The sequence below is a fragment of the Prunus avium genome, chromosome 6 (assembly GCF_965620075.1).
Source record: "Prunus avium chromosome 6, drPruAviu1.hap1.1, whole genome shotgun sequence".
Taxonomy (NCBI): Eukaryota; Viridiplantae; Streptophyta; class Magnoliopsida; order Rosales; family Rosaceae; genus Prunus; species Prunus avium.
The window spans coordinates 1,591,527-1,618,642 of NC_142289.1; the positions used below are offsets into that span (position 1 = coordinate 1,591,527).

A 27,116-nucleotide genomic window follows, 5' to 3' on the forward strand; every position below is an offset into this window, starting at 1 on the left:
TAAGGTCCATAAAATTATTTAAGATAAGTAAATATAATTAATTAGTATTAATTAAATGATTATTGAAATTAATTAAAGTACTTAAATACTAATTATTCACTAAATAAATAATAATTAAAACATAATTACTAATTAATATAATTAAATAAGGCTAAGATATTACTTTGGGCTACTTTGGTATTATTGTGCTGTGAAAATAATCGCTGTCAGATTTGCTGTGAGAGAAAGCAGTTTGGCATTTGATAAACTATTTGTTAAAAGTGTTGTTGGTACAATAATAAGTTTCTAAATGTTTGGTAAATGCGTACTTAATTGCAAATATTAAACTAAACAAACTAATTTTTTATAAAATAAATAATTAAAAAAAGTCCACAAAATAATTTAAAATTATTAACTATTATTTATTAAGTAATTTATGAAAATTTCAAAATATTTAAATATTAATTATTTGCTAAAGAAATAATAATTAAAACATAATTACAATTTCCACGATTTTTCTGTGCGTCATTTAATAAGTTCCATGCTTAAGTTACCAAACAATGGAAATATCAATTCACAACTTTTAGCTAAAGTTTGAGTTATTATCCTCCATTCAAATAGAGGGTTCAGAATTCTATGCAATTTTCAATTACTACTTAGAGATGACATAAATCCCTATCAGGTTGGGTTCCCATCAAATCTCCAACCCTAATAGTGGGAGATTTCGAGGAAAATTGGAGGTGAGTACAGGGATCCCCGAATTATAAAAATCCTAGATCGGGGACGGGCCAAGGATGGTGTTGTTATCCCTATCCCCGAATCTGTCCCGATAAGTAATATATTTATTTTTAATTTGTATATAATATAATATGACCCAGTATGAATACAATACAACATAATATTTATTTAGTTTTTTTCAAATTGAATTGAGATTATTTTGAGTTAATAAGTTGAATTTTATAATTCAATTAAATGTAATTGAGTTAAATGATAATTTAAGGTGAAAGATAAGTGTTATAATGTAGGATGAATATTTAAAAATAATAATAAATCAGGGATTCAGGGCGGGTTTGGGAGGTAGACCCCTGACGGGGATATAGATGGAGATTCACCCGAAAATTCTTATAGGAGATAGTGGTGGGGGATGGGGAGCGCGGATCGGGTATGGTACCCTACCCCAAACCGGCCCGTTGCCATCCTTAATCAGAATGGAGAGTAAGGGCCAGTTTGGCATTGCTGTGCTGTGAAAATAATCGCTGTTAGATTTGTTGTGAGAGAAATCAGCTTTGAGAGAAAGCAGTTTGGCGTTTGGTAAACTTTTTGTTAAAAGTGTTGTTGGTACTAATTTTCGCATAATCAGAAAATAATTCCTGCATAATCATCAAATCCAGCGCATCTTCGAAACTGATTCATGCATAATCAGAAAATTAAAGCACCTCATTAGCTGCTTTCCCTTATAGTTTTCTCTCACAGCAATTTTTAACGATAAGTGATTTTTTCATAGTTTACCAAACGGGCTGGACTTCCCAAATTTTTTTTAAAATCACTTATCACTCTAAATAAGCAATGCCAAACGGGCACTAAGAAATACGAAAACTGGCAGCCTAGGCTTGAGCTTGGGTCAATATATACCCCTGGGCTCCAACAGGCCTACGCTGAACCGAATCACCCTACAAGAAATCGCTGGGTGATGAAAGCCCAAAAATCACTCTATGGCCAAAATATCGTAAGGCCCTCGATGCGTTTCAATGAAGGGCTAACTTGTCTCTCATCCCATTGACGGGCCCAATAGCTCCTCGTCCTAGCTTCTCCTCCTCCCGCTATGGCTCGCTCAAGATCTACTACTCCAAGCACACCTCTATGAGCTTTCCGATCTCGATGCCTTTCTCTAGCACTTCCTCAATTCCATGAGCGCGATCTCACTTCGCCTAACCACAACGGTAGAATTCATTGAGCCGTTGAAGAACTCAAACCAGCGATGGCTTTCATGGCGGTTTTGGAGTCGGATCTTCGCGCTCTCTCCGCCGAAGCTCGCCGTCGCTACCCCGCCGTCAAGGACGGCGCTGAGCACGCAATTATAAAGGTCTGCGTCTTCAAACTTTTAATCTTAATGTTTGCGTGCATGTAATTGGCGATAGTGTGGCTGCAAATTCAAATGTTTTGTGGAGTAGGAGGAAATGAATGAAATGAAGAGTTGAAATTGTACTTAAATAGTCACCGATGTGATATTATTTTATTTTTTGCATGTTGAAGCTGAACAAGTTACGGTGGAAAATATAGTAAAACAATTAATTAATACTGTTTTGTGAAATTGAAGGCCGAAACAGTATTTAGTATAGCTGATTAGGGAAGATAATTAGGGATGAAGTAGTTTACATATTAATATTCTTAAATCGTAATTAGGCAAGCGGCCAAGTTCGCTTATATGTTTGTTGTTGATGTAAAACTTGCAGCTCCGTACTTTGTCCAGTCCTGGTGAGATTGCGCAGAATGAGGACATACTAAAAATATTTTTGATGGCTTGTGAGGTTAAAACTGTGAAGCTGAGTGTCATTGGACTTTCTTGCTTGCAAAAGCTAATATCTCATGATGCTGTTGCTCCTTCAGCTCTAAACGAGATACTTTCTACACTGAAGGATGTAAGTTCAATTAGGAGCAGTATTGTTGCTCATTGTGCTAATGTCATTGCCTTAAACCCTTAAACCTCACACACTTCTTTGCTTCCGGCAGCATGCTGAAATGACTGATGAAAGTGTTCAACTCAAGACCCTGCAGACTGTGTTAATAATATTGCAGTCACCTTTACATCCTGAGACTGAGGTAAGAAGCATCAGTTACATAGTTTTATCTTCCTAATAAGAACTAGTTTTGCAACCTATGCTGAGGCAGTAGTTCACAGGATATGTTGTAGGTGGATTTTTCCTTTAAGGTAGATCAGACTCAGAGGCACAATAAGGAAAAATATTGTTAAATGTGATGTGCAAGCCAAGATTTTTAATATACCTTGCAATGTCAACTGCTGTAGCATTCTTAGATTTCCATACATATTCAAATAATGGTATTACTTAATTTAAATTTTAAACATAGTCAAATCCACCTTACTTAGGGATGTACATACTCATGCTGGTTACTCAAAATCCACCTTATTTAGAGAGATTAATGTTTGTTGGGTGGTGCCAAAGGACTGTTTTTCGTTTTTCAGTGAAAAGTTCAAAATATTAGGAGGTGGCAAAAAGGCTAAATCAATCTGGGGCTGTCTGGTGTTGGGTATTGTTTGGGTCATATGGTGGGAAAGAAATCAACGTATTTTTGGAGATGTCAGGGGGGGCGGATGTGGAGGAGGTGTGGGAAAAGGCAAAGTATTGGGCAGCGCTATGGGCTTCTGTTTCTCCTATTTTTAGGAACACATCTTTTTCAAACATTTTGCTTGATTGGAAGGCTACAGTGTCTTGATTAGGATTGTTTTTTCTCATGATTGGAGATCTATGTACTCGTTTTACTATTTCTTCCTGTTATTGGTGGATTACTTGTCCACCTTCTTGTATGGTTTTTTATGAAATAAAATTTATCTTTTTCAAAAATGAAAAAATAAAAAAATACACACCGGCGAAATCTCTACACAACACGTCGTAATTTCATGCATTCCGGTGAAAAAGTACAGTTATGTAATCTTGAATACAATAATCTCATCATACATTTTTTCAATTCCTGAGTTTCTCCCTGGGTACTTACTAATATTTCAGCGGTTGTTGGTCTGTAATTGCTCAATATAGTTTTATATTTGGAAATTTTCATTCGGATTTGATATTGCCATACCATGAATGGGGACTGTGAGAGATGTTTCTGGCCATATTACAAGAAAAAGATTTCATTCCATCCATCAAATCAAATTTATTTGCCATTTACCATTTTTTGAATTGTTATATTCTTAATTGCTTTTTTAATACACAGGACAATATGGCTCAAGCTCTTGGTATATGCCTTCGGCTTCTTGAAAACAACCGGTCCTCTGACAGTGTACGGAAGTAAGTTCAATTAGTTTTGGACAATATTACTTGCTGGTTGATTCATATAACTTGTCTTCTTTTTCTTTTACTGTTGGTTTATTCTTTATATTGATACTTTATTTTTACATAGATTTTATCTGTCTTTTCAATCTGGGATCTCTTTTAATGTGGAAGATTTCCAGTACTGCTGCAGCTACTTTCAGGCAAGCGGTAGCACTGATTTTTGATCATGTGGTTTGTGCTGAGACTCTTCCTTCTGGAAAGCTTAGTTCTGGAGGTTACATCTCACGCACCAGTCCAGTTAGTGGTGATGTTAGTTGCAGCATCAATCTTTCAGAGTATGTAATACTTGTAAATGACAGTTTTGGCTCACTGCTCTGCATCTTTTTCTGCATAATATGTCTCTCATCTATGTTTTTAGCAATAAGCATTGAGTAAATGTTTACGAAGTGTACTTTCTCCATATCTCTGTTTCCATCTAAGTGGTATTGGGTTGGAAAAGGGCAGTTTGTAGATGTATATGCCTGCTTACTGGCATGGAACATTTGATTTCAGCATTTGACCTCTGTTAACAAATCCAAACATCAACAGGTCGTTGGATAAATCTCTTTATGGACGGTCATCATTGATGAGGGAGACCTTGACTAAAGCTGGAAAGCTTGGACTTCGTCTGCTTGAAGACCTGACAGCTCTTGCTGCAGGTGGATCTGTATGTGCTGATTTGAATCTATGTTTCCTTGGGATATTAAGTACATCTGTCTTTGTGGAATTTGTAGTTTTTGGGGATTTTAGAAATTATTGTTGTTTTCTGGTTTCCCATTTGCATATAAATATATTTTCAATTCTTATTAAAAAAATTAATTATCGTGCAGTTATCAGTCACGATGACACTGTATAAACTGGTGTTTTTAAGGATGGATGATATATTCCTTTCCTTTTATTTTATAGGCAATTTGGTTACGCGTTGGTTCTCTTCAGCGGTCCTTTGCACTTGATATACTGGAGTAAGAAATCTTGTTGCTTGCATCTTTTAATAAAGTTGTGGATTTCTGTCCAAATTACTATTTATCTAGTGGACGTACTTTCCTTTTCTCATGTGGTTGGAAATCATGTATATTTAATATCATGAAACATAGACCTATAAAGATGTATTTTTCTTGTTGGCATATGGGTAGAGGGGGACGGGCATAGAGCTTTAGGGTTCATTCTTTCCATCTTAACGCAGTGTTACAAAGTTATAAGTGTAGCACCTTCTTTTGTTCATCTTAAACCCATGATTTGTACTTAAATTTGTTTCCTGAGTAAATTAGGAATATAAAAATTTGGCTGTTTTAGCTATTCACAAAAAGTTACTTCAACACACACCTGACTCACCTTCTGAGATTTTCTGTTTGAAGAGTTTGTGCCACATCTTCTGACAGATAGTGAACAATGAGAACACAAGTCTCCGTAACTCCCAGCTAATATCGAATGTTACCGTTTCAATCATCTGTATTTCTCTTACACACAAAACTGGGAGGTTCACATAAAATCTATGGGACTTGATTACTCATATTGGCCTCCATCAGAAGCTATCCTAGTATAATTCCAGTAAAAAATTGGTATTAGACGGCTTATATTGCTATAGAAGTGAAACAAAATTTGCTAGGATGGCGCAAATACAATTTTTGGCTCTCAAAGAATATTATGATCGCTTTGTTTGAATTTGATCATTTTGTATTCCAGGTTTGTTTTGTCCAATTATGTGGCTGTTTTTAGAGCCCTGCTTCCTTATGAGCAGGTGAGTTAAAGGGTTTCTTGTACGAGTCCATTCCTCTTTTTTTTTTTTTTCCTTTAAAACTTAATTTTAATGGATGCATTCGGTAGTAAAACGTTCATAGTTGAAAAGATTGCTTGAAACCTCAACAGGTTCTGCAGCACCAGATATGCTCTCTTCTAATGACTTCACTTCGTACCAATGCTGAGGTGATTCTACTTATTTAACATGTAGTGCAATTAATCTCTTCAGGCTTTTTGTTCTCTCTTGCAGAGAATTTCACTGTGCTTGCCTTTTTGTCCCCTTAATTATGTTTAATGTTGAGTCAGCTTGAAGGGGAAGCAGGAGAGCCTTCTTTTCGTCGCTTGGTCTTGCGGTCAGTTGCCCATATTATCAGGCTTTACAGTTCATCCCTTGTCACAGAATGTGAGGTGTGTTCTGTATATGATTATTTTAACCAGGAAATGACATGCCGGTGAAATTTTCACAAAGCCAACACAATAATAGTTGAACAGAAAAATATCCATTTAGTTATGGAAGTTCCACCAAAAAGTTAAATTAAATTCACTATTAAGGCCTTGAGGTCTGCTACTCAGTTCAAAATTTGGGAACCAAATATATATCTATTCTTTACATTTGTCATTTGAAACTCAACTCTTTCAGTTTCGTAAACATTTTGTTTCCACGGTAATCGTTCCTTGCAATTTGATGTGTTAGCCTGTTGGTAGGGACATACTCTGTCCTTACAAAAGGATTCAAACTGTCATTTTTGGAGAAAAAAAACCTTAAGAGGATTCAGATTGTCATTTATCTGGAGCTTAGTTTTCCTAGTATCTCCTCTATGAAAATTGTTTTCTGTAGCTCAATCTACAACGAATGATTCAATATGTTATTGTTGCCCCCTCCCGCAGTTCCTTTTATTTATTTACTTATTCAACCGCAGGTTTTCCTTAGTATGTTGGTGAAGGTCACATTTCTTGATCTGCCATTATGGCATCGTATTCTTGTTCTCGAGATCCTGAGGGTAACTTTGACATTGCTGAATATATCTATGTATTTCGTTTCTAACTTATTATTTGAGATATTGAGTGATGCTTTAGTAAAATGTAAGTATTTTGTAATGAGTCTAATGACCATTTATGGTGGAATTTGACAGGGTTTTTGTGTGGATGCAAGGACATTGCGGATTCTTTTCGTAAACTTTGATATGTAAGTTTGCGGTCAGTCTATATTTTCTAATCTCTAGCATCGTTTAGACTAGATGATTCCTGTCTAGTTTAGCATGGTAAAATCATATGGACTACCAGTCAAGAGGAACTTCCTTCTAATTGTTGACAGGACATGTATTTATTGGAGTGAAGCGGTGAAAGTAGTGGGACACCACATTAAACTGTTGTATGCAATAATTCTTCAACGTTGGGTAAGTGGTGGGTCCCACTTTCATCAATTTATGCCAATAAATTTCATGCCATGTTAGCGGTCGATTGGAAATTCCTACTCATTCTTCAGGAGGCAAGTTCTGCCCCGTTATTTCTTGTTAAGCAAAAATTCTATGTCAGAGATGATTACGGTTTAAAACCTCTTTTTGTCTTCTGGTTATAGAAGTTAGGTTTATTATCAACTAAAAGAAGTTTTGAAACCATTATCTTGTATTAATTTCCTTTCCTCATCCTCCTTGCAGGCACCCGAAGAACACCAATGTTGTGGAGGGCATGGTCAAAGCTCTTGCTAGAGTTGTTTCAAGTGTACAGGCAAGATACTTACATTTTTGTTCTGCCTAGGCCATATTGTTTCATTGTTATGCATTATGGGTGCATGTGAATCTATTGGTATTTCTTGAGCTGGATTGTTTTGACTCCATATGGTAATCGTATGTGTTTGTGTAGGTAGACTGATTTAATGTATAGTAGCTTCGACTGCATGCCATATGTTGATCATGGATCATGTTTTGAAACAGACCTCAGATATCTTACATGCAAAGTCAATCTTTTCATTCATACAGTTATGGGCATGTTCTAGTCGTACAACTTGCCAGTCCTGAGGGATGCATGTCAGATCTTGTTTATTTCATTGTAACGAGGTTACTCTACAGCTGCCAGTGCTCTATCTTGTCAGCTTGCTTCTATCCCCAATTTTATAATTTGTCTTTTTACTAGCATAGGCCCCCCACTTTCAAGAAGTAATTTATAATGTAGACGGTCTTTTTGCTTGTCTTCCCAACTATAATGTGGTATAAACCATCCCAACTATAATGTGGTATAACCATCATAATACATTTATTCCATTGGCTAAGAGAAATCTAATTGCTGCAGGTTCAGGAGACTAGTGAAGAGAGCCTGGCAGCTGTTGCAGGGATGTTTAACAGCAAAGCTAAAGGTAATGACTTACTAGGTTTCTATTTGTAACAATTGAACTTTCATTAACCAGAATATGCAAGGAAATCTATGGTTTTCTTCGCTTATATGAGTGAAAAAAAAGCCATTGTGTTCCATGATGATTATACAATTCCCCTCTTATCGGAGGTCCTTGATTAAATTTTAAAAAGAAATTGTTGTGTTATCCTTTGTTTTTCAGTCTTTTGTAGTATGAGGGTTGTTTTCAGTGGACTGCTTGTACATTCCCTTCTCATATTCATACTATCTATTCTGTTCTCGTAGTTAGGGTTGTCAAAGAATGTAAAGTTTGGTTGGATGTCAGATGTATCAAGACATAGACATAGAATCATATTGCAATTTTCTACCGGTGGGGGTTAGAAGTTATCATTTGTTCTATTCCTTCATGCACATAGTAGTAACGAGATTCACTTCATACAGGAATCGAGTGGAGCCTTGATAACGATGCATCCAATGCTGCAGTTTTGGTTGCTAGTGAAGCTCATTCGATAACATTGGCAGTTGAAGGCCTTCTGGGTGTTGTCTTTACTGTGGCTACACTGACAGATGAAGCAGTAGATTCTGGGGAGGTGTTTATTTACCTTAACTTATTTCCTCCATTCTAATATCTAGAGTAACATATCATGTGACACAGTCCTGTCTACCAGATTGAATCCCCCAGATATGATTATGATCCGCCTGCAAAGTGCACTGGAAATACTGCTCTTCTGTGCCTCTCGATGGTTGATTCATTATGGTTGACTATACTAGATGCATTGTCCTTTATCTTGTCAAGGTTGGACTTTTCTATTTAAGCATGTATGGATATTAAATAATACTTAATCTCTTATAAGTTATAACTATCTTGAAGTTGACTTTGAAGGTCACAAGGAGAGGCTATTGTGTTGGAAATACTGAAGGGATATCAGGCCTTCACCCAGGTAACCAAAACTTTAACTTGTTAACTGAGCTTTTATCTTGGCTGCCATTTTGAGAAGTATTCTATTGCTTCCGCCCCCTTTAATGTTTTTTGACGTGATGAATTTTGGTTTTTCTTCTGTTCAAATATATACAATATCAACTTCATCTTTTTGGATAACTCCATTTTTTTTTAATAAAATATGATAAACCAATGATCTGTTTCATGACAATACAGGCGTGTGGGGTTCTTCGTGCTGTAGAACCTTTGAACTCTTTTCTAGCATCTCTTTGCAAATTTACAATCAATTTTCCCATTGAAGCTGAAAGAAGGAGGTATTGATTTGTATATATCCTATATGGCCTCCATATCCTTATAAATAATCAAAATATGTTTGCAAATTCATGATTTATTTCATCTTGGTATAAAAAACTGCTAAACTTTTCCCACATTGTATCAGCCTCTATTTCTTTTCCTTTTTACCCATATCATGGTTAAAAAGTCATTAATTTTTTAATTTTTTTTTATAGAATATGTTTGAAGTTGTACAATTCTGTATGCTGTTACTTGTAAAGCATACAGTATTATCTTACAGACCCTTCTCGTGTCTATGTAGCTAGCATGTAGTATATCATAGAGACCCTTCTGGTATTCATATTGTACGTGTATGGTCGTAGACACAATTACTTAGTTGTTCAGTCGGTCAGTACCATGATGAGAAGTCCAGTAGCAGTGTGATTTTGTGGTGTTTGTAGAAATGCTTGAATATTTTTTGTTCAATCTTTTCTAGGTTGGTCTAAAAGATAGCTGGATGCTGATTATTGAGTTGAATTACTAAATGTAAATATGTTTGGAGTTTTTTGCTTTCCAAGATTTGTTTCTGATCTGTTTAATCCTTGATTTTCCAGCTTAGATTTCTTGTTTCAACTCATATCCAGTCTTAGTTAGGCACCTGACAATGTTGAATCGGTTTTTACATTGAGAGTGCAGCAGTATTTTACAATCTCCTGGGTCAAAACGCTCTGAACCCTTAGTTGATCAAAGGGAAAGTGTGGTTCTTACTCCCAAGAATGTCCAGGTATATAGGTTTTGTAGATTATTGAAAAAAATTTTCCGTCCATTTCATTTATCTGTAGAGTGTAATTGTTTTAATTTTCCTGTAGTGTATGTACTTCTAAGTATTTATTTGACATACATAAATTTTGAATTCAACTTGCTCTTGCTATTCAGGCTTTAAGAACTCTCTTCAACATTGCTCACCGACTGCACAATGTATTGGGTCCATCCTGGGTTTTGGTATGTTGGTGTACTTTCATATTTATCCATTAAAACCTAGAATTCATACTCTTATCATTTCTGGCAATTAACTGTAGGTATTAGAAACCCTAGCAGCTCTAGACCGAGCAATCCATTCACCACATGCCACCACACAGGTAATTTGAGCAAATGTTTATCAATACTCTTGCTGTTCAATTTTTTTTTTTTTTGCTATATGGAGGAACCAATATTTCAAGAAATTGTCTGCCCTGACAACTGATTCCGCAACAAGGGTTCGTTTATTGGTTTTGAACCCAGACATCTCTATTTGAAATTTATTTTCATTTTGTACTGTGTCAATCTGATCTGATACACATTTTATGTTAGCTCCCTGATGTAAACTTTTAATTATGCTAGTTTTGTTTTGTCAGGAGGTGTCCACGGCTGTGCCTAAGCTTACAAGGGAATCATCTGGTCAATCCAGCGACTTAAATATTCTTTCTTCTTTGAATTCTCAGGTAATCTGAGAAAAATTTTGCCTTTCTGATAGCCTAATTCAAAGGTGTACTTACTGTCAAAACCATCTGGGGAAATTCTTTTGTAAATCAATTTCAAGTTTTTCTGTTTTTTTTCCTTTCCCATTTACAGAAATTAATGGACCTATGCTCTAGAAAATGTTAAAGTACTATGTAATGTTTCCTGAAACCACCTGACTTTAAGAAATTCCAAATAACTTATAAAGAAAACCTCTGTTGCTCTCCTAGTTTCAAATTGTTTTTATTTTTATTTTTTAAAACTGAGATATGATTATTGTGAAGCCCTTTTGTTTTGATAGAAAACTGTATGGACTCTTATGATTAATTGTTATATTCTTATGCATGTGTAATATCGTAAAGATATGTATCCATGTGTTTGACCATGACCATCTACATGCCCTGACCTTTTGCTTTTCTCCATTTTGCAAAGCTATTCGAGAGCTCAGCATTAATGCACATCTCTGCAGTAAAATCCCTTCTTTCTGCCCTATGCCAACTGTCACAGCAGTGCATGGCTGGGATTACAACTGGTTCTGTACCCACATCCAGTCAAAAAGTTGGAAGCATAAACTTTTCAGTGGAGAGAATGATATCCATCCTTGTCAATAATCTACACAGTATGTAATGCCAGTGAATTTGCAGTTAATAGTTATAACAAAATGGATTTTCTGTTCGGTGTTTGTATATGTTAAATCATGGAAGGTTCTTGTTCTGCAACTGTTACCGTATGTAGAGCAGTAAAGTATTCATGCCATACGTACCATCTGACCCCCTCGAATTTGGTTGTGCATCCCCATGTCAGTTTGTAACGTAAAATGTACTAGAACTTGTTGTCGTCATTTAAAATTGTGAAATATTTTCTATTTTTTAGATGAGAAAAAAATGTTAATGTCTTTATTGGTATATAACTATTAGTTTTTTCTCTTTTCAAGTATTTCCAGAATGTTCACATGTTTTGCAGTAATTTTTTCTGCTTTTAATGATCATTCTAACTAAACTTTGTTTGGCGCATAAATGTTGATGTTCATTTTTCTTTCCTCATCAATATCTGATATGCATGCAAGCTTATAGCATCTCAACCCATCCGTGTATGACTAAATTTGTTTATTTATTTAGTTTTTATACATATTTATCTATTATTCAAACTTTGCTTATCTTAATCTGTGTAATTATAATCATCACTTTGTCCCATCATTTGGGTTAACATGTACATGGATGCAAGTGGGTAAATGATGCAAATTGGCATCTTTCTGACTGGATGTTATGTTATGTGAGTGCGTGCGTGCCTGATTGGTTTGAGTGTAGATTCTGTAATTGGCTTGATATTGTATTTCTTTACCTTATTGCAGGAGTAGAGCCATTGTGGGATCAAGTTGTTGGCCACTTTCTTGAGGTGATCTTATCAAATGATTTCTAATAATGTACAATATTGCACTATGTACATTCTCCTTGACAGCACGTCAACGTCTTACAGCTTGCAGATAAATCTAACCAGCATTTACGTAATATGGCCCTTGATGCATTAGATGAATCAATATGTGCTGTTTTAGGTTCGGACCAGTTCCAGGACAACATAACAACCAGATCTAGAGCATCTCAGAGTGTGAGAACTTTCACCTCCTTATGGTTGAAGCTCTGTTCTAATGAAATTAGGAATTGACACTGCTTATTTATTGGCATACCTCTATAGATGGAAACTGGACTTACACAGTTGGGATCACTTGAATGTGCTGTCATATCCCCACTAAGGATTCTTTATTTATCTACTCAAAGTGTTGATGTACGTGCTGGATCTTTGAAAATTCTTCTGCATGTTTTAGAGGTAATATGTAATTAACAAGAACTCATTTCAAGTTTTCTTTCGTCTGTGTCTTGATTGTTAGTCTTTGTAAATAATGACTTCTCACTAACTTCGGTAAGATTTTTCAGAGGCATGGGGAGAAATTACACTACAGTTGGCCAGATATTCTTGAAATGTTGAGGTTTGCCTAAAATTTCACTCTGTTTCCAGTCACCTGTTCTGTTTGCGGCTCTATTTGTTTCAACTTCTTTATCTTTTTTAATTGGAAAATTTGTTACAAAAAATGGTAGGGGCTGAGCCTCTGTTTATTTGTTTTGCAAAGGTCTGTAGCGGATTCTTCAGAGAAGGAACTTGTTACCCTGGGCTTTCAGGTTAGCAAAAGATTTAAACTTTTTGGGGAATGAATTGCATAATATATTGGGGCTTTCTTAGGCTTCACATGTAACTCATATCAACATTCCAACTTTGGTCCTATAGGTTTCTATATATTTTTTTCTTTTCCTGTTTGTTTATTGCTGGATACCCCTTTTCTAGTGTGGTTTTGCACTGCTACAGCAACAAAAAAGCAGCTTACCCTTTTGCCACCACAATGCACCTTTTGAAATTATAGATTGACTTTATAGATTGATGGTCTCATTAGTTATGTAGATCCAATTTGATTTTTCGTGTTTTCTTGTAGAGCCTACGGGTGATTATGAATGATGGACTTTCCATTATACCTGCAGACTGCCTTCACGTGTAAGGTTCCAGACTTTGACATTATTATACACACACACACACACACACCTCTTCTCGTAGGTATATAGAAATTGTAATTCACCAAATTTAGACTTCTTTAGGATTGTCTGAGTGATGCATCCTTTTTGCAGATGTGTAGACGTGACTGGAGCATACAGTGCTCAAAAGACGGAACTGAATATAAGCCTGACAGCAATAGGCCTTTTATGGACAACAACTGACTTTATAGCCAAAGGTCTGATCCATGGGCCCGGGGAGGAAAAGGAAACAGGTCACTACCATTTTTATCTGTTTGCCCGTCATTTTATTATTATTATTATTCTTTTTTGGTGGTACACTTATGCATAAAGTTTATTTACTGGTGTTTTGAAACATTACAGGGATTTCTGATGTGCATCCTATTCTAAAGCAATTAAATGGTGAGAATCCAAAAGAAGAAACATTCGATGTATCGAATAATGTGAATGACCAAGCTCCCTCTATAAATATAGTGGATCGTGACAGGTTGCTTTTCTCTGCTTTCTCGTTACTTCAGAAGCTTGGAGCTGATGAGAGGCCAGAGGTGGGAAAGCATGTCATTTTTAATCAACTTCCTGTATTCATTCTATGCAAATGCTTTCTCAATTTGGCATATGGTTTTGAAGTTATGTGTACATTATACAAATCTCAAAGAATGTGAACTTGCATCCAGGTTAGAAATTCAGCCATCAGGACACTTTTTCAGACACTTGGAAGTCATGGGCAAAAACTTTCAAAAAGCATGTGGGAGGATTGCCTTTGGAATTATGTTTTTCCTACACTGGATCGTGCTTCTCACATGGTTTGTTGAAGTGGTTGTAAAAGACATATCAAGAGCTTTTCTAGTGGTGTACTGTTGTGAATTCGTGATTTGAATTGTTTGTTTTTAGGCTGAAACTTCATCAAAAGACGAATGGCATGGGAAAGAACTTGGAACTCGAGGAGGAAAAGCTGTTCATATGCTTATACATCATAGGTATATGAGTTTAGATACTATAATATTGTTCTCATATTTTTGGGGAATAGATAAGATCCATAGTGTTTTCCCCCCAAAGCTGTTCTGTTATTCAATCACACAACTCTTGTATTGAATGAAATTGCAGTCGCAACACAGCTCAGAAACAGTGGGATGAAACACTTGTACTGGTCCTTGGAGGCATAGCGCGAATATTACGTTCATTCTTTCCTTTTCTTAGAAGTTTAAGCAATTTCTGGTCAGGTAGGTTACAATGGATTTCTGATGTATCTGGGATTGTTATTTTCAATATTGTTGATCGCACAAGTTAACATTTGATGTTTTCCCTTTGGCAGGATGGGAGTCTTTGCTTTTATTTGTCAAGAATAGCATTTTAAATGGTAGCAAAGAGGTTGCTATTGCTGCAATAAATTGTTTACAGACACCTGTTCTTTCTCATTCTTCTAAGGTGATCATGTGAATGAGCTAGAATGCTTGTATATTTGTGAATTAGATTTTGTAATCACATCTTTTCTTTCCTAAGTTGGCTTTTATCTTTTTGAAAACTTATTTATACTAACTAAATGAATTACATAATTAGAAAATGAAGATTGCAATATTTCTGCACGTTTATGATAAAATCTATAATAGAATAATTTATTGGTGTCAATCAGGGGAACTTGCCGAGGCCTTACCTTGAATCAGTACTTGATGCTTACGAGGTGGTTCTCCAAACATCAACACACCTGAGTGACAATGCAGCTATCAAGGTGAAGCAGGAGATTTTACACAGTCTTGGTAATGCTTTAATTTAACATGACTGGTTTATTATTTGTTTCCTTGTATGTTAAAATGTATGTCCTTCCCATTTGTTTGGCTTGATATCTTCAATATCTAACATCTCCTTCGCTTGATCTATGACTTAGTCTAGCGGAAACAACCTATTTTGTATTTGCTACTTGTCCCTTCTGGTTAAGTGAACCATCTTCTGATGTGCATTTGTTTCAACCTGTTTGAACTTCTAACAGGGGAACTACATGTACAAGCGCAAAGGATGTTTGATGATCATTTGTATAAGCAGTTGCTTGCAATCATAGGTTCAGCTGTTAAACAAGCCATAATCATCAACGATAGTTCTGAAACTGAATTTGTAAGCCAAATTTCTACTTGTCCTTCTTAACTTACTCTTTTTTTCCCCCAATGTCTTTAGCTGTTTATTTGTAGTCACTGCTGCTCTTTCATAATGCATTATCTTTTGAAGAGAACAGGGAAGTGTAACTTAACACACTAGAAAGAAACATATAATTAAAATGGAAAGTTAGCAAAATTATTCCCTCTTTGTTCGTCATCAATCGTTATACCTGAACCATACCCCTGAAATGTGTACGAGAGTCCTCTCTAATGTAGCCATTGCTGTGCTTATGAAGACTGGATACTCTTTTGTAGCTATCAAGAAAGTGTACAGCAGAAATTATTGTTAATAGCAATAGTAACAGGGAACAGATGGCCTACACTTTCATTTATGTTTATATATCACTTCATGTTTAATAGAATCTCTTACTTTTCTTTAGGGACATGTTCCACTTGTGTTACGCACTGTGCTGGAGATCCTTCCAATGTTACGCCCAACAGAGCACATTTCTTCTGTGTGGCTTAATCTTATTAGGGATTTTTTGCAATATCTGCCAAGATTGTGTTCTGCTGTACAAAATGAGGAAGATGACGCAGAGGAAGCCAGCACTAGTGACCAAGTTCCAGGTATAAAATTGGCTTGTTTTCCCCATACTTTTGAATGTCAACTGTAACTAAAGAAAAATAAAATTTATTCCTGCAGATGATCACTTGAGGATAAAACATGAAACACCTAATGGGACTGATTCTATATCTTCAAACAGAGTAGAAGGTTCTCCGAGTTCTGGATTAAAGACATCTGTAACAGCAGGCATCCCTAATTATATGTTTGCGGAAAAGCTTGTTCCCTTGCTGGTAGATCTTTTTCTACAGGCCCCAGCAGTTGAAAAGTATATCTTGTATCCTGAATTTATTCAAAGTCTTGGGAGGTACTGATGGCTCTTTGGTCTAGTGCTAATTTTGTTCTACTGCAACTACACTTTTCTAGAAAAAGGTCATTATGATCAGAAATTGATAATTAACTGAATACTGGTGTATAAGAGCTTATAACATGAAACTTGGTAGAAGGCACAAAGTGGGGAAAATAGTAATTATAATCTTCCTGCACTTACAGTTGTGAGGGACTGTTAAATATTCTAATTGTTCCTGAAGATGAAAGGTTTCTCTGGATTATGATACCTGGGTGACTAATAGATTAATCAAGAGGGAATTTTGAGAATATGTCTACTACTTAGTGACTTTCATACCCGAGCTCAGTTTAAAATAAAAAGTACTTGAATCTTCAATGAATGCTTGGAATTTCAGTCAACTCAACTCTATCGGCCTTCTTGTTATATCTGTATTTGTCAATCTTATTTATTTTTGGATTAAAACTCTTTTTTCTTTTTATTGAGAAGGATTAATCTCTTTTTAACTAGAAAATAACAGCATCAGGCTTTTGTCTTAGGTGTATGACGACAAGAAGAGACAATCCAGATGGTGCTATTTGGAGATTAGCCGTTGAAGGCTTCAATCGCATTCTAGTTGATGATGCCAGAAACTCGGCTATAAATGCCGGACTAGATTCAGGTGCTAGTAAGCCTGCAAGAACACGTATATGGAAGGAAGTTGCCGATGTTTATGAAGTATTCCTTGTGGGTTATTGCGGGCGAGCTCTTCCCTCTGATTCTTTCTCAACTGTGGATGTAAAAACTGATGAGTCCCTTGAGATGACCGTCTTAGACATTCTTGGTGACAAAATTCTGAAGTCACCAATCGACGCACCTTTTGATGTAATTTTCTCACCAACCATAAAACGGATAGTAGATTGTAATATTAGTAGTAGTGGCGGTAGCCATGGTAGTGGTGATGCTTGAATGAGGCGGTAGTTACAGGGTTGGGATGATGGAGTTAACATCTTTTGCATATCTTAGTGTTGAATTATGTGTGGTGGAAATTACAGTAATAGCCTGATATGAGAAGAGCCCTGTGGAAGGTTCCTTTATGCCTTGTCCTATTTTGTGACCTCTTGTTCATTGGGTTATTTAGGCCATATATGTGTTGCAGGGGTTCAAGTTTTGAGCTTGTATGTCTTCTAGCCTTGGTTTTGATGTTTCTTAATCATGATGTAAACATTGCAAATCACCTGAGTGGGATCATTTAGGGTCACCACTAACCTGGGTGATGTGTGGAATAGAGATACCTTAGGAGCATTTTTGTTCAACTACTATTTTATTATTTTTCTAATGGAAAATCTTTGATTTTAACAGATTTTGCAGCGGCTGGTTTCCACCTTGGACCGTTGTGCTTCACGTACTTGTTCTTTACCTGTCGATTTTGTGGAACTTATGCCTTCCCACTGCAGCAGGTTTTCCTTGACTTGTTTACAGAAGCTATTTTCCTTGAGCAGGTAATGTATTAAATAGGGTTGTCTTCTACTTATATTTCACCTTCTGATGTATGGGAGTATTGATTTACACTGTCCATTTAAGTATTTTACCAGGTTGACCATTTTAGGTCCTGGACAAACTCCTCTCGATAAGATGGTTCCAGTTATATTTGTGCATTCCCTTGTAACATTTTAGTAAAACAATGAATTACCCCTTCAACCTACAAAAGAAAAAAATAAAAGTCAGGATACAATAGTAATACCATCATAGGAGTCTTATACAATACTAAAACCATCATAGGAGTCTTTCTTTCATTTTCTTTCTATTTAAAACATCCAAACAAAGGAAAGTAACAATGTAATATTTATTTACCGTTCTATGCCCTCTTCGTTACTATTTTACTTTCTGCTCCATTTCTTCAAGTCTCCTAAGCATACTCTTAATAATGTCTAAACCTGTTCGCATCTATTTTCTTTAAAATAAAATATTTTCTCACAGTATTTTATGTACTCAGTTATGACAGCAAATCCAATGATTGGAATTCAGCGAGATATGAGGTGAGCAAAATTGCAATCATGGTACTCATAACCAGATGCGAATACATCTTGAGCAGATTTCTGATTGACGAGAATGACTTAGGTGCGTATGTTATGTTTAACGATATCTTCCTATTATCACTTGTTTAAAGAATAAACAAAAACAAAAAAACTCAGTATCTTGTATTATCATGTCTTTTTCTGCAGGTGGACGCCCATTGCCATCAGCAAGACTTGAAGAAATTATTTATGTTCTTGAAGAGTTGGCTCATCTGATAATTCATTCAGATACTGCATCGGTTCTTCCCTTGCCACCGCATTTGAAAAGTGCCCTAGAAAAGGAAAAGAATCATGACATGCGTCCACACCTTGTTGTTCTATTTCCCTCCTTATCCGAGCTTGTAGTATCAAGGTGAGAGTAATATTTCTTTTCTTTTTATGAAAATGATATGGGACATAGTTGAAATAATATTGAGACGGAGAGTGTAAAATGGGGGAATTACTGTCAATTGATTTCTTTAAACCTATATTTTCACTTACCAAATTACCAGTCATAAGCTTGTAGTCTAACTGTAAAGCTGACCACGGTATCATAATATTATCATGATTATGTGGTGGACTGGGTAGCAGATGACGATAAAGGGAGTTTTCCCAGTATGACAGAGCATATTAGTTAATCAGAGATTAACGGCAGTACTTAGAAGTGAAGTAGACTCAAAAGAACGTAACTGGAAATTTTTGAGAGAGCAGGCAATGTAACTGGAATCGTGGAGAACTTGAATCTGTTGTCTAGAGAGAAAAATGGCAAGATCCATTTAAAATATCTTAAATGTGGCTGGCATCAAATTAACTAACTAAAAAGATATGAGAACTATCGTGCACTTATCTTGAAACTGCCAGTGCTCCGACTCGGGTAATGAGATGTAACTTTATAATGCATGCATGTATACATTGAATTCTTTTTTCATATTTTATGCTACATTGTACCAAGTGTGCTCATCGCATGTTGTTTCTTTATCCTTTTGTTGAACAGAGAAGCAAGAATAAGAGGGTCCGTGCAAGTCTTATTTAGGCTCATCGCCAAAGAATTGGGTCTAAATAGAGTTTCTATAAGCAGTGAAAATGCCGAAGAATTCATACCAAGTACACGGCAACCCTAAGTTAGTTTCATGACCTAAGGTTCTTATTTATCTTTTTCATTTTTTGTCTTTACCGGTGGTGGTTTGACGACGAATTTTCCATTAGCGAGGGTCATATAGTTTGTACATTGTATCGATTTTGTTGTATTCAAAACAGCTACCTCAGGGGTAGTAAGTTCTAAGGAATCAAATTTCCGATTCTTTTGAAACCGAAAAAGGTTATCCGATTCTTTGGTTTGGTGCAAATATGCTTTCGAAGGCTTTGCGTCTAGTTTCCAAGGCTTTGGATTGCGGTTCCAACTTAAATATGGCAACTTGCCGATATACTGTAATTTGGCTTCACCAATTTTTTGTTTTGTGCATACTATAATTGTTTCGAAGGCTTGTCCTAGTAAAATGCTTGAATCACATGTGATTCTAAAGCATCTCTATTTTCAGTTCTCATTGTAAATGCTTGAATTGCTCATAATCATTGGGTTTGTGCGAAAAGTGTGTTAGCATTTTGCTCAACCAGGTATTGCTCTAGATAATAGTCGAGTTGATTTGTTTTATTTTCTTTGCCAAACATATTGCCCTCCCTTTATATTCCATAATACAGAACAAATATCTTGTCTTTCTATTCATCTTTCCTTTTTTGAGTCGATTTAAAAATTCGTACGAACACTAGGTCACTTATTCATCAATGGCCCCAAACGAAACACTAGGTCACTTGTGTTTGAGAAGAAAGCACAAGCCCTCTCACCCCCTAGATTGAAAAACAACGCATGTCTAGTAAAAGTGACAACCCAACCCCTCCTTTATGTACGCTTATATTGCTAGTTCTAAGACCAAACCCAAATACAAACGCTCAGACAAAGCAGTGACTTCTCATGCAAACTATTTTGGCATTTCGTTACTATTGATCTGGTTGAGCCTAGCTGCTGCTGCCACCGAAGCTGCCACGCCCGTTGGGTGTGTAGTCAGAAACGGATCATTTCTCATCTCTGCACCCGTCACCCCCTCGGCATCTCGACGTGTCGCCGGTTTGTCTGCTGGCAATTTTGAAGTAGCATCCTGCAATTTAAACACAACACCGCCAAACGTCGCATACATCAACATGGACATCCACCACAAAAAGTTTTAACAAATTTTCTTGGCTATCTATATATATACCGCTAGAATGTCGGCGAGTTTCGTCTTCTCCTCATCCTTCGTAGTCCGAGCGTTGAGGGTTGCGGCCGACTGAGCTGCGGCCGCCACACCACCGGGTACAATGTTGGTTCGGCCAGTGGCTCTGACTTCGGCTGCTTGAATTGCAGCCGCATCACTCCACTCCACCGGTTTCTGTCCAGCTGTCATAGCAGTGGCCTCCAGGGCTTCACCAATGGTGATTTGACCACAAGTCCCACCAGCTTGAATGGTGTTTGGCGCTGCCAAAGGAGCTCTCTGGCTGTATTGCCCCACAGCCTACCCTTCACAAACAACAAACATAAACGTATATACATGTATTATATATTTATGTTTCCATGTGCAAGTTGCAACCAATGAAAAAACCAAAACATTCACCCCAACCAATTAATCAATGAAAGAAAAAAATAATAATAAAAGCAAGGAGTTACCAAATACTTTCTTTATAATTTTATTATTTTGAGTTCAATATTCAAAGAAAATGATGCTTCCCGGTGTTATGTTTAGTAGGTGCTTGCTTTCAATTTGTATAGATTAATAAAATTACGCAGTAGTGGTTAATTGGTTTTGAGCTCAAACTTTATACCTCAACCAATTCATAGATTTTCCTTTGCTTTTCATGATCTACATTCCTTGTATTTGAATGCGAACCCTAAACCAATCAACAAGGAACCGAATAAAAGAAGAAACACTTGAAAACAAAAGACAAGTATTGTTAAAATTATGTGAATATATATACACAAAGGAAAGGGATATATGGGACCTGTCCAGCGATTGATTCTGTTGTTATACGGCGTCCCGGGAGATCAGCCTCCTTAACGCTAACGCCCTCGTCTCCTGTAACAATATTGGCATTCGTGTCGTCGGGACCCACCACCCCAGCCTTCTCGTTCTGCTTGGCGGCGGCCTGCAAGGTTGCGGCTGCACCGCCCTTGATGGTCTTCCCAAGCATCGCATTCTCCGCGGCCTGCATGATGGCGGTGTCCTTGGGCGCCACCACCTTGTCCGCCAGCTCACCGCCCTGGACACCAGGAAACACGTCCCCATATGTCACGGCTTCCGTCTGATCCTCGGGCTTCCGCGGCTGTTCTTGGCTCATTTTGTAATTTGATCCAAATTCCTGGATTCTTATTAGGAACAGCTTTGAGCGAAATTTGTCAAATCTTTGTAAAGAAAATCAAACGGGGATTGGGGAAGAGGGGGCTTTTAATGTACGGTACGTGCATGGTGGCATGGGGCGTTCATCCTTTGGACACGTGGGTGCTCTGAAGGTGACACGTGGAGAGTACTTGGCGAATTTTCAGCTGAACTGTTGGTTTAAAAAAAAAAATCTTGACGTACATGGTCAAGGGCACCACACGTGGCGTAGACACAAAAGATAATGACTGGGTCCAAGTCGTAATAACTGCGCCGATCTAGGGGCTAATTCGGTATTATACTCTGGAAATAACCCAGTAGGAGTAGCCCAATAATCCACACCCCAAAGTCCTATACTTCCAGGCCCAGACTTATCAGCCCACCCAAAGCGGGCCCGCTAAAGTTTTCTTTCGTCTCTCTCCTACTTTTTTTCTCAATCTCTCTTCTTCCTGCTTCAGCCAAGCCAAGCAGCCAAGCCTCCCATCTCCTGTTTTCTGTGTGAAGTTAACTGAGGACGTGAGCTGCTAATTCTTCTTTAGGTAATGTTTCTCTTTACAATCTCTGTGTGTTGAAGTTAGGGTTGGTTGAATTATTGAACTGTGTATTTAATTGAATTAGTTTTTTTGTTTTTAGAATCTCCGAGAGAGACAGAGAGAGGAGACAGAGAGAGGGTCTGAAATGGAAGCTGAGAGACAGCTGTCGGTGGAGGCAGAGGCGATATTCAGAGAAGGCGTAGCATTGGTTCTGTCTCGGTGGTCGGCGCTCCAGTTGGCCGTCGACAACGAGTGGGGCGGCCGTGACTCGCGCCGCAAATCGGAGCAACTTGCCGCCGACGTCTTCTCCTGGTTCACTCAGTCTAAAGGTACTTTTCTAAACTCGCTTACCTCAAATCTCGCGTTCTTTCTGATTGCTGTGAAGAAAAATAATGGGTTTTCTGATATAGCTAACCTATGTGTGTTAATTTTGCTCAGAGGTTCTTTACATAGATGACTTAGAAGATATTCTGAATGAAGCTATGCTTTCTCTTAATACCGTGACAGAGGATGGCAGCATTGAGGAGGTATGCTTGCTTTCCCTACTCTGCTACCCTTCTTTGTATCATCAGAGAAACACCTTATATTGTATCTTGTATGGATGGTTTTGTTATATTGGAGAAGATTTTATATGTTATGCTTCTGCTTATATATTTCCTTGGATAGATAATTTATGAGGAGGATCAATTTCATGTGAACTTCTTTACCATCTTTTGTTATTGGTTTTCTATCTTGATGGTGTTTATGATCTCTCTATCTGGATTTTCATAGGTAGCTGAAAAGTTAATGTTTATGAATGAAGAATGTTTGAATGGTGATTTCCAGTCTGTTGAAAGCCTAAGAGAAGCCAATCATCGAAGAGTTGCTCTTCCTCATGTTAAACAGGTGAGTTATATTCAACACCCTCAGCCTGAAAAGTTTTACTTCAATAAGACATATATCTTTTTTTGGTGGTTTTTTACTATTAATCTTATGACAAAATGTGAGTAGACATAGGAAAAGGGACTGCGTCATTTGATAACATAATGCATATATTATTACCAGTAATGTGCGTTAAGTAGTCACTTGTTCATGGCTCTATTTGAAGAAAATCTCAATTGTTGATAGATATGAATTGGTACACCACATAACTATTAACTATTGAGGATGATGGTGATGGTGGAGATTGTGCTTGTAAATTGACAATCCTGGCAAGATATGAGAGGCTGGTGCTTTGTTTAGGTCTAGAGTTTGATTCTAGTCAGGGGGGTATCAGCATATAGGAAAGACAACAGCTACCTTACTGCCTACTAATGTCATGTTATATAGGTCTGCGTTGGTATTTATTGTTATGTTGCAATTTATGCGATGAAGGTGGCATGCTCTTATGAAATGTCATCCCATATTAAACATACTTTGATGAATTGTTAAGTTGTCGACTGTACCTATAAAGAAACCATCGATCTTACGACTGCTGATGTGGTAATTGTTTTGTGAATGCATTTTCCTTGGATCTTAAATTTGTATCACTCTTTTCCATGCTGTTGCCAACTTTTAGTCTAGTTAAGAGAACACCTTTTGGACACTGGGTTCATGGGAGGTCTTTGGACTGCAACCATTCTTGCTGGATAACCTTGCTTGTTCATATGAGTTATGTTCTTTTGCTTTTGCTTCCTTACTCATTTAGGTGAATGATGATGACGATGACGATGACGACAATGAAAGAGATGATACCCTTGAGAATGATGGTCCGTCAAACATGATGGTGGACACACCAGAGTCCCAGTCAAATTCAAATCCAGTAGACATGACAGACAATAAACCAACTCCCAAGCCGGTGGCTAAAACAGAAGATGGATGGGAAGTAGTTGGACCAAGGCGTAGTAAGGGTAAAAGGAATTAGGTTGAACTCCTAATTATACTTCCCTAAAAATTTTTGCCATTTCTATCTCTCTGTCAAGTAGAGTTTCTGTAATAGTATATTGTTTGATCATGCCTATTTGCCTTGGACCATAATGACAGAATTATATTTGAATCTCTTTGACAATGTTCATTAACATACAAGACAATTGAATTTGGGAGTTCTAGTGGCCTAACCAATTGGGCAATAATTGAAGTCAAACAAACAGAGACTGAGATCCAGGCTACTTCTATTGCATCAGCTTCATACTTAGTCCAAAAAAAAAACCCAAGTTAGCAAGGTAACTTTCCAATGACATCATTTATTCCGAAATTAGCCACCCAAAAACAGATGTAAGGTCTCATCAACCACCAAACTATTTAGAAATGAAATGCCCAACGACAAATCATTTAGAAATTAGTTAGTCTTCGTAATTACCAGATAATTAAATGCTTGATAAACTCATCATAAGCTCATATTATAATGTATGCGACAGATAATCAAATAGAAATAGTAGTCGAATACTTCTCTATTCAAGTGAAACAAAAGAATGAGCTTGAAAATTGGATGCCAAGTAAAATCATACTTCTTGAGCTTCACTGCAACTCTTCGAATGAACCCTTTTTAGCTGCAAACTTCACCGGCCCTTTCAAAGATAACGATAACCCTCCGATTTCCTCTCTCAGATTACCCAAAATATTTTACAATATAAAAATAATCACCACATTTGCTTTTTTTCCATCAACCTCATCACCATACCAACTCTACTTTCTCAAACCAGCGCCCCTCCAACTCCAACTCTTCCTATTTCTCCTACTACAATGAACATTGTCGTTTCCTTCCTAATTTTTACCTCACACGTCATCTACATCCTTCCATTTATTTCATCTCAAGTAACACACCTGACCTACTCCGGCAACCAAGGCCAATGGCACCTCCTACATTCATCCATAGGCATCTCCGCCATGCACATGCAACTCTTACGTACAAACAAGGTCATCATGTTCGACCGGACCGACTACGGACCCTCCAACATCTCCCTCCCCGGCCGCCAATGCCGGCTTGACCCCAACGACACCGTGCTCAAAGTAGACTGCACGGCTCACTCCATCCTCTACGACATCGGCACCAACACACTCCGGCCCCTAACCGTACAAACCGACACGTGGTGTTCCTCCGGCGCCGTCTTCCCTGACGGAACCCTAGTCCAGACAGGTGGCTACAACGACGGCGACCATGTGGTCCGCACGTTCACTCCATGCACGGGCGACAATTGTGACTGGCTCGAATTCCCAAATTACTTGGTACAACGTAGATGGTACGCCAGCAACCAAATATTACCTGACGGTCGTATAATCATTGTCGGAGGCAGACGACAATTCAACTACGAATTCTACCCGCGCAATTTCCAAGACCCTCCTCGCACTTTCTGGCTCGATATTTTGAGACAAACTAAGGACCAAGACGAGAACAACTTGTACCCATTTCTCCACCTCTTACCAGATGGGAACTTGTTCATTTTCGCAAACACCAAATCAATTCTCTTCAACTACAACCAAAACGTCGTCGTTAGAGAGTTCCCCGAAATACCCGGTGGCGAGCCTCGTAATTATCCAAGCACCGGCTCCTCGGTGCTGCTCCCGTTGGACGAAAACAAACCCGCCAATGTAAACATTGAAGCCGAGATAATGGTCTGCGGCGGCGCGCCGCGCAACTCGTTCGTGCTCGCTTCCCGTGGAGAGTTTATCGATGCGCTCGGCACGTGCGGGCGGCTCAAGGTGAGTGACCAAAACCCCTACTGGGTAATGGAGGAAATGCCGGTTCCCCGAGTCATGGCCGATATGATTCTTTTACCAACCGGAGACGTCGTTATCATAAACGGCGCCGCACTAGGCACGGCCGGATGGGAATACGGGCGTGACCCGGTAACCAAACCGGTCATATACCGGCCGTCGGAGAATCCGAACAGGCGTTTTTCGGCCATGGCCGGTTCGCAGAGACCGAGACTTTACCATTCCGCTGCTGTTTTGGTACCGGATGGCCGGGTCTTAGTCGGCGGAAGTAACCCGCATGTTTACTATAACTTTACCGACGTCGAGTACCCGACGGATCTTAGTCTGGAGGCCTTTTCTCCGCCGTATATGTCGGTGGAATATGAACCGGTTCGGCCGAGAATCGTTTCGGTGAAAGAGATTTTCGGATACCGGCAGTTCTTTTCGGTTGCGTTCGCCGTGCCCGAGTTCTTGTCTGTAAGTGTATTGTCGGTGAGGCTGGTTGCGCCGTCGTTTACGACGCACTCGTTCGCCATGAATCAGAGAATGATTGTGATGAAGCTGATCGGAGTGACGCGCGTGGCGCCGGAGACGTATGAGATTAGCTTGGTGGGGCCCTCGACGGGGGAGATTGCGCCGCCGGGTTATTATTTGCTGTTTGTGGTGCACGCTGACATCCCGAGTTCTGCTGCGTGGGTGAAGTTGCAGTGAAAGAAATGCCGACCAACATCTGAGGGACGTGCATGATATACTTCAATTTTAACGGTCAATAAAAGTTGTGAATAAAATGTACATAAAAATAAATAGTGAAACTGAATGTTTACCAAACAAAATAATGAAATAAAGTGTTTTGCGTTTGTGTTAATTTTCTTTTTCAGAGTCATAATTTTTGGTGTGGGAAATTTTATTGGAACCAATAAACTCCTTGCTAAACCCAACACTAATTTTTTTGTTTAAAGCATTATTCCAATTTAACTATTGTATCAAATTAGAAAAATGAACTATTCTCAGTTAGTTTAATTTATGAAAAGGGAATTTTGAACTTAGATGTTAGGAAGTGAGTTCACTACTATGACTAATTGGCCTAACACACATCTGCCTTGTTGTAATCTTTT

At 37.8% G+C, this 27,116-nt stretch overlaps 4 protein-coding genes across 8 annotated transcripts; 3 read left to right on the forward strand and 1 right to left on the reverse strand.

Moving 5' to 3' along the window:
* The first annotated feature begins 1,764 nt into the window (after positions 1-1,764).
* Positions 1,765-20,023, forward strand: LOC110759653 (ARM repeat superfamily protein). 4 transcript variants are annotated; one of them, XM_021961741.2, is made up of 45 exons: positions 1,765-2,062; positions 2,433-2,618; positions 2,710-2,799; positions 3,931-4,004; positions 4,169-4,324; positions 4,578-4,695; positions 4,935-4,990; positions 5,712-5,766; positions 5,895-5,951; positions 6,072-6,173; positions 6,686-6,766; positions 6,899-6,951; positions 7,424-7,493; positions 8,055-8,118; positions 8,556-8,704; positions 8,783-8,910; positions 8,998-9,055; positions 9,271-9,368; positions 10,024-10,111; positions 10,264-10,329; positions 10,407-10,466; positions 10,722-10,808; positions 11,257-11,443; positions 12,176-12,219; positions 12,301-12,429; positions 12,517-12,648; positions 12,756-12,808; positions 12,950-12,998; positions 13,307-13,365; positions 13,497-13,636; positions 13,746-13,784; positions 13,857-13,927; positions 14,057-14,185; positions 14,274-14,359; positions 14,487-14,602; positions 14,695-14,807; positions 15,013-15,136; positions 15,367-15,488; positions 15,910-16,096; positions 16,173-16,398; positions 16,917-17,241; positions 17,719-17,858; positions 18,353-18,477; positions 18,582-18,786; positions 19,408-20,023. In XM_021961741.2, the coding sequence occupies exons 1-45, from the start codon at positions 1,958-1,960 to the stop codon at positions 19,532-19,534; spliced, it is 4,929 nt and encodes a 1,642-aa protein (XP_021817433.1). In that variant the 5' UTR covers positions 1,765-1,957; the 3' UTR covers positions 19,535-20,023. The 4 variants fall into 4 exon arrangements, with proteins under 4 accessions (XP_021817433.1, XP_021817432.1, XP_021817431.1 ...); XM_021961740.2 differs by having other exon boundaries at positions 10,027-10,111; positions 13,746-13,927; XM_021961739.2 differs by having other exon boundaries at positions 1,766-2,062; positions 13,746-13,927.
* A 141-nt stretch (positions 20,024-20,164) lies between these two features.
* LOC110759655 (Seed maturation protein) lies at positions 20,165-21,852 on the reverse strand. 2 transcript variants are annotated; one of them, XM_021961742.2, is made up of 4 exons: positions 21,444-21,852; positions 21,267-21,332; positions 20,666-20,959; positions 20,165-20,566 (listed from the first exon to the last, which is right to left on the reverse strand). In XM_021961742.2, the coding sequence occupies exons 1-4, from the start codon at positions 21,777-21,779 to the stop codon at positions 20,390-20,392; spliced, it is 873 nt and encodes a 290-aa protein (XP_021817434.1). In that variant the 5' UTR covers positions 21,780-21,852; the 3' UTR covers positions 20,165-20,389. The 2 variants fall into 2 exon arrangements, with proteins under 2 accessions (XP_021817434.1, XP_021817435.1); XM_021961743.2 differs by lacking the exon at positions 21,267-21,332.
* Positions 21,853-22,195: 343 nt separating this feature from the next.
* Positions 22,196-24,368, forward strand: LOC110759808 (Pre-rRNA-processing protein TSR2, conserved region). The gene is made up of 5 exons (XM_021961947.2): positions 22,196-22,356; positions 22,451-22,679; positions 22,789-22,877; positions 23,122-23,235; positions 24,017-24,368. Exons 2-5 carry the CDS (start codon positions 22,496-22,498, stop codon positions 24,230-24,232), a joined length of 603 nt encoding a protein of 200 aa, XP_021817639.1. The 5' UTR covers positions 22,196-22,356; positions 22,451-22,495; the 3' UTR covers positions 24,233-24,368.
* Positions 24,369-25,050: 682 nt separating this feature from the next.
* LOC110759807 (glyoxal oxidase-related protein) lies at positions 25,051-26,824 on the forward strand. Its single transcript, XM_088255489.1, has one exon. It carries the CDS (start codon positions 25,051-25,053, stop codon positions 26,710-26,712), a length of 1,662 nt encoding a protein of 553 aa, XP_088111615.1. The 3' UTR covers positions 26,713-26,824.
* The last annotated feature ends 292 nt before the right edge of the window (positions 26,825-27,116 follow it).